The sequence below is a fragment of the Medicago sativa genome, chromosome 3, assembly GCF_051527215.1.
Source record: "Medicago sativa cultivar Bolivia chromosome 3, Bolivia_mono, whole genome shotgun sequence".
In the NCBI taxonomy this organism is placed as follows: domain Eukaryota; kingdom Viridiplantae; phylum Streptophyta; class Magnoliopsida; order Fabales; family Fabaceae; genus Medicago; species Medicago sativa.
In genome coordinates, this window is record NC_140751.1 from 26,068,350 (window position 1) to 26,085,344 (window position 16,995).

The 16,995-nt window shown below is 34.9% G+C and overlaps 4 protein-coding genes across 5 annotated transcripts; 2 read left to right on the forward strand and 2 right to left on the reverse strand.

The window, feature by feature from the left end:
- Window positions 1-409: 409 nt before the first annotated feature.
- LOC146936722 (uncharacterized) lies at window positions 410-1,947 on the reverse strand. The gene is made up of 3 exons (XM_085749273.1): window positions 1,640-1,947; window positions 704-1,243; window positions 410-485 (listed from the first exon to the last, which is right to left on the reverse strand). Exons 1-3 carry the CDS (start codon window positions 1,945-1,947, stop codon window positions 410-412), a joined length of 924 nt encoding a protein of 307 aa, XP_085605399.1.
- A 670-nt stretch (window positions 1,948-2,617) lies between these two features.
- Window positions 2,618-4,178, forward strand: LOC146936723 (F-box/kelch-repeat protein At3g23880-like). The gene has a single exon (XM_085757736.1). It carries the CDS (start codon window positions 2,829-2,831, stop codon window positions 4,026-4,028), a length of 1,200 nt encoding a protein of 399 aa, XP_085613862.1. The 5' UTR covers window positions 2,618-2,828; the 3' UTR covers window positions 4,029-4,178.
- Window positions 4,179-8,543: 4,365 nt separating this feature from the next.
- On the forward strand, window positions 8,544-9,284 carry LOC146936724 (F-box/kelch-repeat protein At3g06240-like). The gene has a single exon (XM_085749274.1). The coding sequence runs from the start codon at window positions 8,643-8,645 to the stop codon at window positions 9,282-9,284; it is 642 nt and encodes a 213-aa protein (XP_085605400.1). The 5' UTR covers window positions 8,544-8,642.
- A 954-nt stretch (window positions 9,285-10,238) lies between these two features.
- Window positions 10,239-13,427, reverse strand: LOC146936725 (F-box/kelch-repeat protein At3g23880-like). Of its 2 annotated transcripts, XM_085751377.1 has the most exons (3): window positions 13,268-13,427; window positions 11,698-12,899; window positions 10,239-10,477 (listed from the first exon to the last, which is right to left on the reverse strand). In XM_085751377.1, the coding sequence occupies exon 2, from the start codon at window positions 12,863-12,865 to the stop codon at window positions 11,732-11,734; it is 1,134 nt and encodes a 377-aa protein (XP_085607503.1). In that variant the 5' UTR covers window positions 12,866-12,899; window positions 13,268-13,427; the 3' UTR covers window positions 10,239-10,477; window positions 11,698-11,731. The 2 variants fall into 2 exon arrangements, with proteins under 2 accessions (XP_085607503.1, XP_085607504.1); XM_085751378.1 differs by lacking the exon at window positions 13,268-13,427 and having other exon boundaries at window positions 11,698-13,047.
- Window positions 13,428-16,995: the final 3,568 nt, after the last annotated feature.

Consider the following 16,995-nt stretch of genomic DNA (forward strand, 5'->3'; position numbering starts at 1 on the left):
TTTCAAACGTTAACTCAATAATAAGAAGAACAGAAAGACGGGCACGTGAGTTTCAGTCTTTTCGCTAGTAATTTTAATATATATCAACAATTTTATATAAAATATCGTTTGTAATTTACACGCAATTTTTTTTTTTGAAGAGATCAAAATGGAATATATTAACAATGGCGATGTAAACTCATTAGTACAAGATGTACCAAAGAGAACACCCCAACCAACAAAGTGACATTACAAGATATATAGAAGAATAAGGTCAGTCGAGACCCAAGCACAACAAAGGATCCGATCACCATCTCTGAGTGCCATAAACAAACGTAGTGTTTTTAGCTTTTAGCCACCACAAAGAATGAAATTTAACTTTATCAAAAAGTTGTACAATAGGCGTTTCTACGTTGTTGAAATCCTATTATTACGTTCTCCCCATATCAGCCTCACACAAAGAAGCCAAAGTAGTTGGAGGAACGATCGTCGAGCCTTTGAAGAACCTGTATAATGAATAAATTGGAAGAAATGGTCATTTATATTGAGAGGGTTTGCACCAGTCATACCAATCCAAGACCTGATATGCTGCCATAACGACCCGAAAACATTGCAATGAAGAAACAGATGGGACGTAGACTCCTCGAAACCGCACCATGACACACAAGAAACTCCGTCGGCCATAAGAATGATGCACCTATGGAGATTGCTTCTGGTCGGCAACCTGTCTTGCAGCAGATGCCAAGCTACAATGGACACCTTCAAAGGAACCTGCATATGCCAAAACAGATCCCTAGTTGCATCATTTGTGGAAGAAACCGGAGTTGTCAGGATCTGATAGGCGCCTCGCACAGTGTAACCATCATGAATATCTGGATCCCACTGCCACCTGTCAATAATGTTAGCCTGCACAGTAACACCGTTAAGTAATTGCCTACACTCCTCCAACAAATCTTCTTCCAACGACCACAACCTTCTCCTCCAACTCCACGCCCCACCCCCTTCCTCCCAACCTAAGACAAACATGTCAGCCACTAAAATTAACTTATTTGTCGCTAAATCAAACAAACGACCAAACCTCCTACAAAAGGGAACATCTCCTAACCAATTATCATACCAAAAGAAAGTGTTATTACCATCACCTACAACTTTTGACATCCTCTTACCAAACCATCCACCGTCATCTCCCACTTCCCCATCCCTAATCTTCACTATCTCCCTCCACCAAGAAGAACCACTCCGGCCCCCAACCACCAACCTCTCCCTGCCTCCTCACCATATCTCACCACCAACACTCTACCAAAAACCACCTCTATCCACCAACATCCGCCAACACCATTTTCCTAACAGGGCAATATTAAACTCCCTCAACTGTCTCACCCCCAACCCTCCTCCCTCCTTTGATAAACAAACAGAGCTCCAAGCAACCCAGGAAAATTTCCTGGTATCCTCACTCCATCCCCAAAAGAAATTTATAAAAATAGATTCAAGAGAAGAGATTATACCTGACGGAGCCTTGAAGAAGGAAAGAGCATAGACAGGAAGCGCGGTCAAGACAGACTTGAGAAGGACCAACCGACCCCCAAAAGACAGGAAACGACTCTGCCACCTCGACAGTCTAGATTTAATTGTATATAGGACAGGTTCCTAAAAAGATAACCTCCGAGGATCACCACCAATCGAAAGACCAAGATACATGAACGGAATTTTTACAACCTTGCAGTTTAGAATAGATGCCGTCTCAGTCAACCAAGAATCCCCAATGTCAGTGCCAACCAGTAAACTCTTATGGAAATTCACTTTAAGACCTGACATCTCAGCAAACAGAGTCAACACCGCCCTTAAAGCTCGAACATTTGCCCAACCCTTTGTTCCCAGAAGCAACGTATCATCCGCGAACTGCAGATGAGACACCACAACCGAGTTTGAAGTACCAACCTCATAACCCGTATACAAATTATGATCCATAACATACTTCATCAATACATTCAGTCCTTCGGTTGCTATTAAAAAAAGGATAGCAGATTTTTAATTTTTTTTGAAAAAATCAAAATAAATGATATTAAGAACCAAAGGACTATCTTCCTGGCACACGGTGTACCGTAGAAGATATAACAGTAGTTCAAACAGCAAAAATTTGAATTAGCCCAATACCCGCACTTAAGAATGGGTTTTGACACCAATTATGAAAGCTATAATGAAAAACTAAAGAATGAGCTTTAAACCACCAGTAGGATAGTAACTTCACTTTTTCCAGAAGCTACAATGGATAGTTCTCTTTTCAACAAAATGTTATGTCGTTTCATTCCTTCCAAATCACCCAAACACAAGCAAACCAAACTAAATGCGTAAGGGAGAACCTAGATTTGGCGCCGCCAGAAATAGTACAAAACTGAAAAAAATGACCAACAATATTATAAAAATCTGTAAATTTTTAATAAAATATCGTTGATAATCTGCACATGTTAGCGCAATAAAAAATATTAGTAGCAATAATAATTAATAGATTCCCCAAAAAAAAAATATAATCACATATTTTGGGCAAAGAAAAAAAGATGAACAAATCCTTTAATAACTAATAATCACACATTCCCTAAAAAAAAAAAGATAATCACATTCCTTTAAAAAAAAAAAAAATTAATACTCACATCCGTAAAGGAAAAAAAAACTAATAATCATATCCGTCTAGGCAAAAAAAATAAATAGAGAAAACCTTCTTGATCGATGAATAAATTGCCCTTTCCTATTGTTACGGTAATCGCGTTTCAAACGAAACCTAACCTTGTTTTCGACTAACAGCGTTTTCTATATCTATTCTTTCACTACCCTAACACAGGGCTACAAACGATATGCTCTCGGTCAACTACGGTGGAAACGCTGACAACCCCTCTACCTTATGCTCTTCCGATCATTCACTTTACGACCCGCCACTTCCCACTCTTCCATTTGATCTGGTGGCCGAGATTCTGTGTAGGCTACCCGTGAAGCACCTCCTTCAATTCCAATGCATCTGCAAGTCATGGAAATCTTTAATCTCCGATCACAAATTTGCCAAGAAACACCTCAGCTTGTCAATCACGAGCTGCCTTCACTGCATTAGATACACCAGTCAGCGGTACCCATACGGGCACGTTCTCCGGTCTTACCCACTAGACCCTGTCTTCAAAAACTTAATCACCAACATCACACATTTTGAGTATCCTCCCTATAATTTACATGGAGATCATCCTAGGTTACGTGTAGAATGCTTTGTTGGCTCCTGCAATGGCATACTTTGTTTTGCAGATGTTGAAAAAAGCTTTGTCATATTGTGGAACCCTTGTATTAAAAAATTCAAGGAGTTTCCCCTTTTTCAAAAGCCAAATTCTGTTTTCCCTAACATGACGTTTGGCTTTGGCTATGATTCTTCTAACGATAATTACAAAGTGGCTGTTATTTTGCGAAGCTTTATGAAAGTTAATAGTGATAATTTTGTTTTCAAGACAGAGCTGAAGGTTCATACATCTAGTACCAATTGTTGGAAAAACATTCAGGGGTTTCCTTTTGGTATTATCGATCTTAAGCAATCAGGTAAATTTTTGAATTGCACTATTAATTGGTTGGCCTCTATTGGTTTTGAAAAGAGAAGTCCACTCTTTATTGTTTCATTTGATTTGGAGAAAGAGTCGTATCAAAAGGTTTTGCTTCCTGATTATGAAGGGGTAAATGTGTGTAACTTCTCATCATTGGCTGTGTTGAGGGATTGTTTGTGCGTGACTTATGGTAATGGTTGTAATAGGGTTATGAAGGATGTCTGGGTTATGAAGGAGTATGGAAATAAAGAGTCTTGGACTAAATTGTTCTCTTTCTCGCGCAAAGTACTTCCTATTATATCTCATTTCTTTGCCCAGGTGGTATATATTTTTGAGGATGATCAAGTGTTACTAAAGCCAAGGTGGGACTCTGTTTCATATGTTTACAATTCTAGGAGTGGTACTCTGAAGTTATTCACCGATTTTCAAAATCTCCTAGGAGTCTCTTATGAGAGTTTAATATCACCTTGCTCTTAATGTTCAATGTAGATGCAGTGATATGTCACTTGAGCAAGAATTTGATTTCAACTGCATCCTATATGTTAGTTTATATTTATGTTTCTTTTTTGTACTTGTTTTTAATACTGGTCACTTCTTGGATTATTCAAGTTTTATTTTTTGTCTTAAAGTTTATCCAATCTTTGTTCTTATTCAACAGTTCTTTACAATAATTGTTTTGTTCTTCTAAATTAAATAGTTTTGTATGAAGTTATAGTTTATGTTGGAGCAGAATGGAATGTATTACTTTCCAAGTTCAATGTTATTGACAATAACTTTCTTTAGAATTTTACATGAACATTTTTAAATTAAAAGGTAAAAACTATACAACAAATGTTGCCTCTGCCACTAGCACCGTTTCCGAGCACTTATACATTGACACTCTTTATTTGTACAACAAAGAGTGTCAACCTATCATTTTCCGCCGTTTCCTTAACTTCATATCAAGACTAGAAATAGGAAGCACTTTCTCCATCTTCAGTTTCTCCATCTCTTACCTACAAATAAGTTTCTTTGCAAATAAAGTTTCAAGTAAATCCTCCCACTATGACCAAGTAATTGCATATATAACACATTGCAATTGGAGCTCCTATGCCTAATGGCAGAGATTGGAGGAGACAAAAAAGTCTCACCCTCCGAAATGTTCATTCTCATGACTTGCACAACTGTTTTGAGTTATTATAAGAAAATGGCCTTTCTCCTCACAGAGCAAATAATTTCGGTTTCTTTTTGACTTTCTGTATAGGCTGAGTTAATCTCCTGCATGTTAAACTGCAATACAATTGATATATAAATCAAATTTCACCAATCCAAGCTAAGTCCATAATATCTAAAGGACCATTTTCAAGTACATGGATCGGAATATTATTAATTGCTACCTGTAAAATCAGTAATATGTTGGTGTGAACTACCAACACCAATGTTATCATCATCAGAGGAGGAGGATCATCATAGTTATTACCACCTCCATACCCTCTCCTCTGTTAACAGGAGATGAATGAGCCAAACCTCGTTTGTCGTCATTCAAAGGCAGCAATGAAGAATCAGCTAACCTTTTTTGTTTTCTTTACAATTCCTCACTATTTCCGTTGGGTACCAAGCTAATAATTTTTTTTTCAAATGGATTTCGAATCTCATCTGCATATCTTCCTTTTTGCTTAAGTCGAATACCTTGTAAATGCTTGTGGGAAAAGTTTTCCCATTTTCCCCTTTGAGAGGAAACTGTTCAAATTTTTCCGGATTTGGAAATGCAATTTGGTACATAATTTTTATAGGCGCTAACGGGCTTTGAGGCGTTAGATTTTCAAACTTGCTCATAACTTGAACTCACCGTTGAAATGGAATAATTGAAAATAATTTGAATTGTCTTGTAAAATCCTTTTTTTCGTTTGTTGCTTCAAACTATCTTTTCCTTCGGTCGTTTTTCTCTCTCTGGCAGCATTTTTAAGTTAATGCTCAAAATCTGATAAAATAAAATGGAATAGATGATCAAGTTACTTCTCAAAACATGCGACACCCCATTTACATGATTTCAAATAAGTGATTCCTCACTAAAATTTGATGAATTCCTACTGAGTTATATACTGAACATACTACCCTAATTATTTCAGATTTTCCGGGTGAAGATGGACTTGTGGATTTTATTAATCATGCCATCTACTAATGTTTGTAGAGATATTATAGATATGTAAAAGCTTAGATCAATGTAGTAATTAATAACAGCATAGGCGTTGATGAAATCACTGTTCAACCTTGAGTATATCAGGTTCGGACAAGACAGGTAATTGATGCAATTATTGTTCTATGCGTCTTTTGAAAAAGTCCACTAAATGTGTTGAACATATAAGTGCATATTCTTCTAGGTGAGGCGAAAATCATGCGTCTACTACCTGTCTGATTCCCTTCCTATTAAGTATGTTTTCCCAACGGTGTGAGAACCATTGTTTCTTTGTGTGTAAGTCACGCATTTAAAACGTTTGTCTGTTATTTTGCGATTATGGGCATGATATTTTTGTTTTTTTTGTTTAATTGTGTACAGGGTAAAGAGTTCCTTTTGTGCCCCTCTACATATTGATGGTTTTCATTTTTTTAGATGAAATCACTTATCCAATATCTATAAAAGCTTTTATTTTATTCCTTTGCAGAGTATATGAATGGTCGACCATTCATATAGTTTTAAGAATGGACGTCGATGGACTTGTTGTGTTTTAAGAATACATAGTTTTGTTTGTGGGAATGAAATTTTATGGCTCCAAGTTTTTGGGAATGGGTTTGTGTGCTGGAAGTGACTATTTAGAGGGGCCTGCAAAATTAAGAGCTGATGCTGAAACAGGTTCACTTGCCTTTCAAAACTGACATGTCCATAGTTGGAGATCAGGATTTGTTCAATAGACATCAAATTTTTCTTGATGAGTTGTGTTTGAAAGAAGTGTCGGAACAAGAAAATACGGTGATGATGTGAAGTCTATCGAGGCTGATATGTCACTGTCAATTTCTTTTTGTGATTCAAAGAAAATGGAAAGATTATTGTTGTTGTTTGTGGCAGTGTTTGTTCTATCTGTGGAGTACTATTTCTGTTGCGATTGATCTTATTGTCTAACTATAAAGCTTGAGATATGTTTATGGTATATGAAGAGTTATTGTTGTTCTCTTCTTGACAACAGTTTGAACTGGTAACCTCAGTTTCGTAGCGATTCTTGGAACAATTAAGCGTCACAATGTTAAAAAAATTGTGCGCAAATTGTACTTGATATTTCTTCCTACTATGTGTGATATAAAAAAAGTGTAAACAACCTCTCTACTTAAAAAATACCAAACACATAATGCTTATAAAAAAGAAAAACACTTCTACATGTAGAAATATGATTAGCAAAGTTTATTTTCATTATGGGTTTTGAAAACCGAATCGAATTCCCCTTTTTTCCGATGGGCACGAGTCTGATCTGATCACTAAGAACAGAAAAGTAGATCAAATTATCAAAAGCTAAGAATATTCTTGAAACAAATTGAAACATTAGATTGTAAAGTCTTCATCAATTAGTAGATATTCTAAAGCATGCAAACACTAGACACAACACTATTGACGCATAGACACCACACATTATTTAATAAATTTGAAGTAATTAAATGTAATCACATGCATCATTGTTGTGTTGACTCCCAACATTGACTTGGTGTCGGTTATACATAGCTTCCGTGAAGGATTGAGATGGTGCACACTGTATAGTTAGAGTGCTGCAATTTCTAGAGCATAAAACATTTGAAGCAATGTGGTTGGTTATATATATATATATATATATATATATATATATATATATATATATATATATATGGTCACCAAAATTTTAATCTGCAGCGCTAATTTCAAGTGGTTCTTGATATGTGTGTGTTATATGCAGGTGAAGCAAGCAAAATAAAGGAGTTTGATTGATAAGGGATATGGTAATGGAGTAAAAGCAGTGTTCAAAATACAGAATTGGAATAGTTACAATATTAATGTATTTTTTAAATTTTGTAAGATGTAAATTAAACAAATTTGTGTATCAGTTAGAATACACTTTAAAAAATTTGTGTATCAGTTATTCACACTTTAGCACCTACAAAAGCTTCAAAGAATTTTTGTCTCAAACTTTAACAACGTGTTATAAAGTAGTGCAAGATATAGTATAACATAGAAAAGTAGCGAGAAAAGATAAAGGGAGAACAAGAGAGTATATTGTATTGCTTCTCAAGTGTGTCTTTTACATTGAAATATAAGTCCTATTTATAGGACACAAATGTGGTAAGTTACAAGTACACGAAGTGTCATAAGACTAAGGGTCAATAAGAATGAATATAGGCATTCACTCATACGAGTTAAGGAACATAGAAAGCCTTAGGGAATATGGACATCCACATCATAATAATATTATTCATAACAAGCCTTTCTTTCTCTGTATTTCTCTTTTTTAATTTAGAGTTAAATATGTTTTCGGTCCCTATAAATATATCAATAGTCATCATAAAAAATTTCTTAGACTTTTAGCTCCTCAAAACTTTTTCATCAACACTTTAATTTGGTTTCAACGTTTAAGTTAACCCATGTGTTGCCCTCATATTTTTTTTTTAATTAAAAGTTGCTGGAATGTTTAGGATATAAAAACAATATCTCATTATTAATAATTCAAATAAAAGGGGTAATATTAAAAGTAAATAAATTAACTCAAAATCATATATCATCTTTATTTGTAGTTCCTATATCTATTTTTTTCCTTTAAATATCATATATTAATTATATTAAAAAAAAAGAAGAAGAAGATAACAAGTATTTAAAAATTGAGATAAGAAACATGAGAAAGTAGTATAGGGTGGAATGCGTGTAGACAACCGTTAGTTTTTTTTTTTTTTTTTGAAGAAGGTAAACCAACCCACCTAAATTGGCACGGGAGAGAATCGAACCTGAGACCTCGAGGTGGAGCTAGACCACCGTTAGTTACTCAAACCCACCCTATTCTCGAACCTTCACTCAACTATAGAATTCACATAGATACATATTTTCTGTTCTGTTTTCGTTCTATTTTTATCAAAACCCTTCACTTTAGTTGTTTTTGAGAAATGGCGCAGAGTAGCAGCGATGGGAAAGATGAGGAAGACCCAAACAACATCGTCTTGACTTCTCTGTCACTCATGGCCGAAACAACCACCGGAACCCTAACATGCTCACCGGATCCTGAGCTTCCTACTCTTCCCTTCGATGTCCGGACTGAGATTCTCTGTAGGCTTCCAATACTCGTGCAGCTTCGGTGCCTTTGTAAGTTCTTTTGTTCTTTAATTTCCGATCCCAAATTCGCAAAGAAGCATCTTCAATTGTCAACCAACCGCCACCATCTCATGGTAACCACTTGGAAAAACTTAGATAGTAACTTAGATAATAGGTTAGTTATGCATGATTCCCGAATCCCCTTGGTTTTTTCCACTACCACCGTCGTTACACAAACACAACTTTACCCTCCTAATAGTATCACTATTGTACGTAACTTTGTGTCCGTAACGTGCTCTTGTGATGGCATCTTTTGTGGTAAACTCAAAGTTGGTTCTTATTTTTTGTGGAACCCTTCTATTAGAACATTTAAGTTATTGCCTCCTTTGGAAAATCCAGGTGATCCTTCCACCTTTTCCATAAGCTTTGGGTACGATCATTTCATTGATAATTATAAGGTCATTAATGTTTCTTCCAAACAAAGGACAATTTCGTAATATTAATACACAAAACAGACACATTAATTACACTGACAACTTTTCTTAAAAAATGTGAAAAATACAAAGGGGGGTTACATTAAGGGACGGAGGGAGTAGATGTCATAAGGTATGCTTAGTGTTGCACAAGTTTCTTAATTTTTGCTTCAAATCTTGCACAATGAACTATGAACTCAAGTTAATATGTTATATAATACTATTTGTCTACTGAAGCCTTGAAATTCTGAACAAAGTATTACCATTTGTCTACAATTTACTGATTTATATCACAAAACACAATCATCTACCAAAACTTTTCTAACTCAAATAGCAAACATTTGTATATTCAAAATGCAGCATATTGGTTATATAAACATTAAGTACAAAATATTTTGTAATTGCACTTGCACATGAGCATAGTTGCATATACCTTTAATCTAATTGAACACCTGCTTTTTATTTATGTCAACAAAATGTTAGTCTTTAAATCATTAAAGTCATATTAGAATATTTTCATATTAGAAATGAACCTGAAGTTGAGAGATTTGAATTTCCTTCGAAACACTAAGACATGTCTGAGGAATTATCACATACTTTGCATAGAGACAATTATGCATTAGCATCAAATCAAAGGGTGGAAACATGTTGGGTTCTTACAAAGAAGCTAGAGGCAGCCTAATACAATCGATAACATCCATAGCAAGCAAAGCAAGGCCAATCATGGACATACGAAAGTTCACAAAAGAAATGTAAATCTGTATAAAATTGGAGATCATCCACAATATCATTTTCAGCATTGCTCCGAATCTAGAAATAAATAAAAGGTTAAAATAGTTTGTTAGCAGCTCATGTTTCCATGAACTCGGAAATTAGAATCTAAACTTTTCAACTAAACTTTTTATATTCAATCATAACCTCAATTTATCAGTTTATAATCTCCAAAGAATAAGGATATCAAAAGAAGTGGATGCCACTGATATTCAATTTCCATCTGTCATTCTTAAGAAATAAGGTATGTTCAAAGATACAAAAAACAGTAGCAGTTGTGATAAAAAAAATTAAACTAAAATAGTCTTAGTAGCTCATCAGAATACAAATTATTGTTTGAAGTAAAATGAAATAAAATACAATCTCAATACTACTTTGTTTCCAGGTTCAATAGGACTCATATAACTTATAAGCTGCTTTGTTTCCTTGCATTAAACACCTGTTCTCTGCAACAAGTAGTGCAATATAACAATCAATGAGAGAAAATCATTATCATATATACAAAAAACAACTATTTAAAAAATTCAATCGACAACATTACTAAGTTTATTTCAACTTTTAAGAACTGCGTTGAAAAGTTTATCCAATGTCAATGTTCCAGAAACCTTGTTGAAGAAGCAAAGTTTAATATAGAATTCAATACTTGCTAGTGTATCTAGCAATAGTCTTAGGAAAGTCAGTAATAAATAATAATCCCATTCTTGAGATACAAATTCACTGACTAAGTTTCTACATAAACTGGAAGCTCAAATTCAGAGTAATTAACTAGAAAGGCTTCACTTTGAGTAAAAACAGAGACCTTTTGTATCACCACAGAAGTGCTCTAGAAAGACAATTATTTAAGTGGTATTTAAATTTCGAAACCTGTTCAAAGAAAGTGGTACCTAAATGTCGAAACATGTTCAAAGACAAAAGAAAAGATTTTCATATGGAAAAAAAGAGCACAGTTGTAGCAGCATACGGAACATGTTCAAAGACAGAAGAAAAGGTTTTCATAAGGAAAAAAGAGCACATTGACATGGTTCTAAGGTTCTATTGTAAGAGTCATAGATATCATATGTCTGTTTACTTATATATTTAATATAAATAATAAAATGAAACACCACTTCATTATAAGAAGACATATAAACCTCATCCAACTAGTTCATGATCGTAAACTTCTTGTCACAAATAATGAACAAATTTGCTGTAACAACTAATAACACACATAACCTTATTCACACCTAAAATATATTGTAACTCCCACCCTGTACTTCCTTTAATCCATTAAAAATAGCTTCAATCTCATTGCTAATATTAACATTACATATGTGGTAAAAACGGATATTCAATATTCTTTAAAAAATGACATCACAATAGTATTCTATGACATATCCAGTTTTGTTTATAATGTATTCTGCAAGATTTGAAACAAACATTAAGAAATTCGTGCAACACTAAGAAGAAATTGTAACATCTACACCATAACACATATCTTAGAAAATGAAATGACAAACTATTTAAAACAATTCATGATTGTGAACTATTTCAAAACAACTCAAATTAACCAAACTATTGAAAATAAGAAGCAATGTTGAACCTATAGATTCCATCAACCATTGATTAACAATGATCCAAAATTCACCAAGAATCAAAGCAGACATAAATTAAATAACAAACAACTAACCATATGTATGTTGAAGTCGAATCCATGCTTTAAGTTAAGGTGATATGAGACTCTCAATGTAGACTATTGGGTCCTTCTGAGCATAGTTGTTTTGAAACTCAAGAATATTAAAAGTAACAGTTTTGGAATCGTAAACAGCCAACTTCCTATCGTGACTTTCAAAATCATTAAATTCCATCAGCAGTCGGTCATCCTCAGAAAAATATAGTCCAAGACTCCACCACCAGCAGTCGTCTTCGAAACCGTGAAGATCTTGCATGTTAGGAACATGGAACAATTTAGTCCAAGACTCTTCATTTCCGTACTTATTCATAATCCAAACATTCAAAAACTTATCACTAGTTTCAAAGACACACAAGCAATCCCTCAGCACATCCAATATCCATGAATATGACTCATTATCAAAATCAGGTAGGAAAAGTTGTCGATATGACTCATCCTCTAAAGCAAGAGAAAGAATGAAGTGCGAAGAATCATCTGATTCACCATCTGCATACCAATTAACAGCACCACTCACAAATACTCCTCGTCCATATATGCAGTAATCATGTGGGATGTTCTCTATTCTTGTCCAATAATCAGTCCCCAAAGTATAAACAAAAACTTCATTTTTGGAAGCAAAATCAATGACCTTATACTTATCAATGAAATGATCATATCCGAAGCTTATGAAAAAAGTATCATGTTTGCGTCGAATTTCCAAAGGAGGCAATAACTTAAACTTTCTAATGGAAGGGTTCCACAAAGCATAAGAACTAGGCTTGAGAAAACAACAAAAAATGCCATCGCAAGAGCACAATACGTCCACGTATTTAGATCCATTTTTGAGAGTATTAGGAGGGTAAAGTTGTGTCTGTGTAACAATGGTAGAAGTAGAAAAAAGTGAGAGGATTGGAGAATCATGTAGAACTAACTCAGCCAAGTTGTTCCTAGAGGCTACCATGAGGTGGTGGCGCTTTGTTGACAATTGAAGGTGATTCTTTGCAAATTTTGGATCAGAAATAAGAGAATCAAAGAACTTACATACGCATCGAAGTTGAAGGAGAAACTTCACAGGTAGCCTAAATAGAATTTCAGCAATGAGATCGAAAGGAAGAGTTGGAAGCTCCAGCGTGAGTGACTGAGATGAAACGACTTTGTTTCGTTTGTTGTTGTTTCCGTGCGCCATTACCCAAGAATGGTTTGTGCAAAACAAATGCTAACTGTGTGAATTCCAGAATTTGGATTTTCGTTCCAAAACAGGGTTATGTTTAGAACAAAAATGAAAATGAATATCAAAACATATAATTCAAATTGCATATTTACTATAACCATAAACATATATTAGAGATCGTCTAAACCCCCAAACACAATATATCCACAATTCTAACAAGTTTTTTTTTTCCTTTTTTTTCCTTTGATAAGCAAAAAATATTCACTTTGGTAAATATAATTTTAACTTTATCCTATGACAGTTTATCATTAAATTGTATCAGTAAAGACACATTCTAGGAAGGAGTGAACAAAAACTATTGGCTGCTCAATCAATCAACACAAACAATATATGAAGATAAGGAAAAGGTAAACTCACCAGTGGCCAACGAGAAGGAAAAATGGAGCTGATCGTTCTTCCTTTCCACAACGGATTCTTAGCACAATTGTGGCGTGAATTGAGGGAAACAACGTGTTCATTACTTTCTGAAGGAAAGAGCGTATCCCGAATAGTAATAGGCGGAAACCCTTTTAGGATAATATTGAACGTGACTAGGGCCCCGTTTGGATATACAGCTTGTATGCTTATAGCATTAGGACTTATAACATTAGAGCTTTTACATCGTAAGTTCTTATACTTGGATAAGCTATTTATGATCGGATATGTACACTAAAAAATACTTACATAAATTGAAGTGTTTGGATGTGACATTACATAAGCAATTATTGAAATTTTAAATATTTTTAATTTAACAAAAAAAATCAAAGAATCGAACCACAATTTTAAAAAAAAAAAATTTACAAAATTAATCAAGATGTAAAAAACAATATTATAATATATTAACTATAATTATATATATATATATAGTATAATCAATATTCGTCCTTAAAAAAATACCAACATTATATAAGACAAAATTAACATTAGATGTGTAAATAAACTTACCATATATATATATATATATATATATATATATATATATATATATATATATATAGATAGATATTAGTGTACAGTTTGTTACGAAAAAAAAAAGTTAAGTTTGTTTTTTTTATTCAGTTTTATTTTGTTATGTAACAAAAAAATAATAAAAATCTTCCTTAAAAAAATAATAAAAATCTTAGTTACGTATGTTACTTTAGTGAGATAAGTATATTGCAATTTTGTTACTCATGCACTGCTAAAGATAACGAACATTATAATTAAAATATATGTTTTGAAAAAGTGGATCTAGAAAGAATCGAAGGAGGTTACTTAAATTCATAAGCTCCTTGTTAAACCAGAGGGTAAGCTGAAAATTTAGGCTTATTAAAATACGGCATAAGCAGCTTATGAAACTATGATAAGCTATTGTTATTTATTTACCCAAACACCTTTAAAAAGGTTTATGGGAGTAGATAAGCCCACATAAGCTCAAAATAAGTCGATCCAAACGGGGCCTAAATTTCAACCATCTATTCGGTGTGTTTTTTGCGGTTCAACAATGATACATTTAATTTGACCTTCACCTGAAAAACCTTTCACTCGTTGAAGCAGTCAAAAACCCTCCTACACCAAACCACCATGGTACGCTTCTCCTCCGCGCAACGCTTTGTTTACGCACTCTGGTCCTCCTCCGCCACCACGGTGGGGTCTCTGATCGATGGCAACCTTTGTCTGAAACCTTTGGCAACAAGGCGTGCCTTGTATTTATCAACAGTTCCATCAGGTTTCAATTTCTTTTTCAAAATCCATTTGCAACCAATTGGTTTGCAGCCTGGAGGCAGTTCAGTCAAGTGCCATGTTTCGTTGAACTGTAGAGAATCCATTTCATAATTTATGGCTTCTTGCCATAAGTCAGCATCCAAGGAAGACAAAGCTTCCTTGAGATTTGATGGATCCTCTTCTAATGTATTGACCACATATTCAGGTCCATACTCTTTAGCAGTTCTTGCTCTCTTACTTCTTAGAAGTTTTGTAGCATCAATTATGATGTTTTCATCACCATTTCTGATTACTGGATTGTGACTTAGTTTATTTCAGTTATCATAGCGGTGTACGACTGCTCCTCAGTTGTTGGCAAGTGACCCTGAGCTTTAGCCGGTCTAGTAGATGGGTTCCTACACTTTCGTGCCATATGACCTGGTTGACCGCAATTGAAGCAAGTGAACGGCAGAGCAGGGTCATTCTTTGGTGGTTGTTGATTTGGGACCTTTGGTTGGTTCCCATTCTTATTCCGATTGAGATTATTATTTGCAGGGCGGTTCTGATTCTTGAACTGTTTGTCGTTAGTCTTCAGAACAGCACCTACAGATTTCTTTTTAGTGTTGTTGTTCGAGACAGCAAACACCTCTTCATTCAATTCATGTTTTCTAGCCTCTTCTTCAATTCAAAGTCGAGTAATCAGACTTTCAAGAGAAAACTCCTTAGTTTTGTGCCTAAGGGTATTCTTGAAGTCCTTCCAGGCAGGGGGCAGTTTATCAATTATCACAGCAATTTGAAATTTTTCAGGTAATTGAATCCTTTCAACAAAAATCTCATGAGCTATATTTTGAAGCTCCTGAGATTATTCTTCGACGGACTTGTCGTCGTTCATCTTATAGTTCAGGTACTGGCTCACAGCAAATTTTTTCGAGCCAGCCTCTTCAGTATTATATTTATTCTGAAGAGCATCGCAAACATCCTTAGCTGTCTTGTGGATAAGGTGCAGATCGTACAGATGATCCGCAAGACAGTTCAAAATGAAATATTTGCATCAATAATCATTTTATTTCCAGAGGAGTATGTCTTTATTAGCCTGTTTCACTTTTTCAGCATGTTCAACATTAAGCCTTTCCAACTCAGCATTTTTAGCAGGAACAGAAGCATCTATTTCCATTGTTGTCTTACCGTTACTAGTCGATCCCGTAGGAATCGAAAGCTCTGGTATCACGGGCATGTCCTCCTTCAAGACGTGGTCAACTTTTTTCGTAGTTAATAAAAACAGCATCTTTGTTTGCCAACGCTTGAAGTGACTGCCGTGAAACTTAAACGGTTTGTTGAAATCGATAGCTGTTCCAGACACGGTAATTTCGTTGGTAGTCATGTTGTTTTTTCAGAAACGTCTTAAAATTGTTGTCTTCGTGTTTAAAAATTCAGAACTACTACCAAAGGAATTACCGGGTTGAGTCACGACTAGGTCACTCTCTTTAAGATGTTTTGCAGCACTACCCAAGCTGTGCAAGGTAGACTAACAACCACACCCTCTCCAGGATAAAACAGCCCAGATCACTGATACGAGTATACACTGCACAATATATAGTCGCTCGAGATATACACCTCGGAATATGGTTCAATCGTTTGATCAAAGCCACTCAATACGGTACGTAACCGCTCTATTCGAAACCGAAAGGGACAGAAAGAAGTAGAAGCAGAAGAAACTCGTTAACACAAGTCGGAGGGAGAAGAGAGGAAAAGCATCGACTGTGAATTTCGGTGTGAAGAATGAGTGGGGGGAGCTCTCCTTTTATAGGGAGAGTTTGTAACAAAAAACGAGTGACTTGGGGATTAAGTTTGCTTAATCCTTAAGCAAACGCGTTTTGTTTCTTAATTGGATATATCCGGAAGTTTCTGGATACTCGTTTTGGATCGGATCGGATCGTAACAATTTTATTTGTTATGCGTAGCGCTTACGGATAATGATTAAATTAATTAATTAATTAATTTAACATTTTCAAGTGACAAAAATATATATTATTTTTGACCCACGCCCAAACCCGGCCCGGTCGGACGGACGGCCGTCGGCGGCGTCGCGCGTGTGATATATATATATATATATATATATATATATATATATATATATATATATATATATATATATATATATATATGTTTTTGTAAGCGTTCACCCGTTCACAAAAGTGGGTACCCCAAGGGCACATCCTAGTTGGTGTGGCTCACCAATATGGGACATTTTTAAGTCACACACACTAGTTCTTACATTGTGTTTTTCTATCCAATTTTCTCACTAGATTCAACTAGTGTTCCAACACTACTCAAAAATCAATTTTTACTAACAGATTTTTTTTTCTCGGTAAACCAGAAGAAAGGACAGGCATCAAGGAGAAGCAATGACATCCCAACTAGGT

Bases quoted from the DNA above. Each gene is read 5' to 3' on its own strand.
- LOC146936722 (XM_085749273.1), bottom strand. From the start codon at position 1,947: ATGGATCATAATTTGTATACGGGTTATGAGGTTGGTACTTCAAACTCG. The intron at 1,244-1,639 runs GTTATCTTTTTA...GTGAGGAGGCAG, and splicing joins ATTGGTGGTGATCCTCGGAG to GGAGAGGTTGGTGGTTGGGG. The intron at 486-703 runs GTTGCCGACCAG...TTCATTATACAG, and splicing joins TGGCATCTGCTGCAAGACAG to GTTCTTCAAAGGCTCGACGA.
- LOC146936723 (XM_085757736.1), top strand. From the start codon at position 2,829: ATGCTCTCGGTCAACTACGGTGGAAACGCTGACAACCCCTCTACCTTA.
- LOC146936725 (XM_085751377.1), bottom strand. From the start codon at position 12,865: ATGGCGCACGGAAACAACAACAAACGAAACAAAGTCGTTTCATCTCAG.
- LOC146936724 (XM_085749274.1), top strand. From the start codon at position 8,643: ATGGCGCAGAGTAGCAGCGATGGGAAAGATGAGGAAGACCCAAACAAC.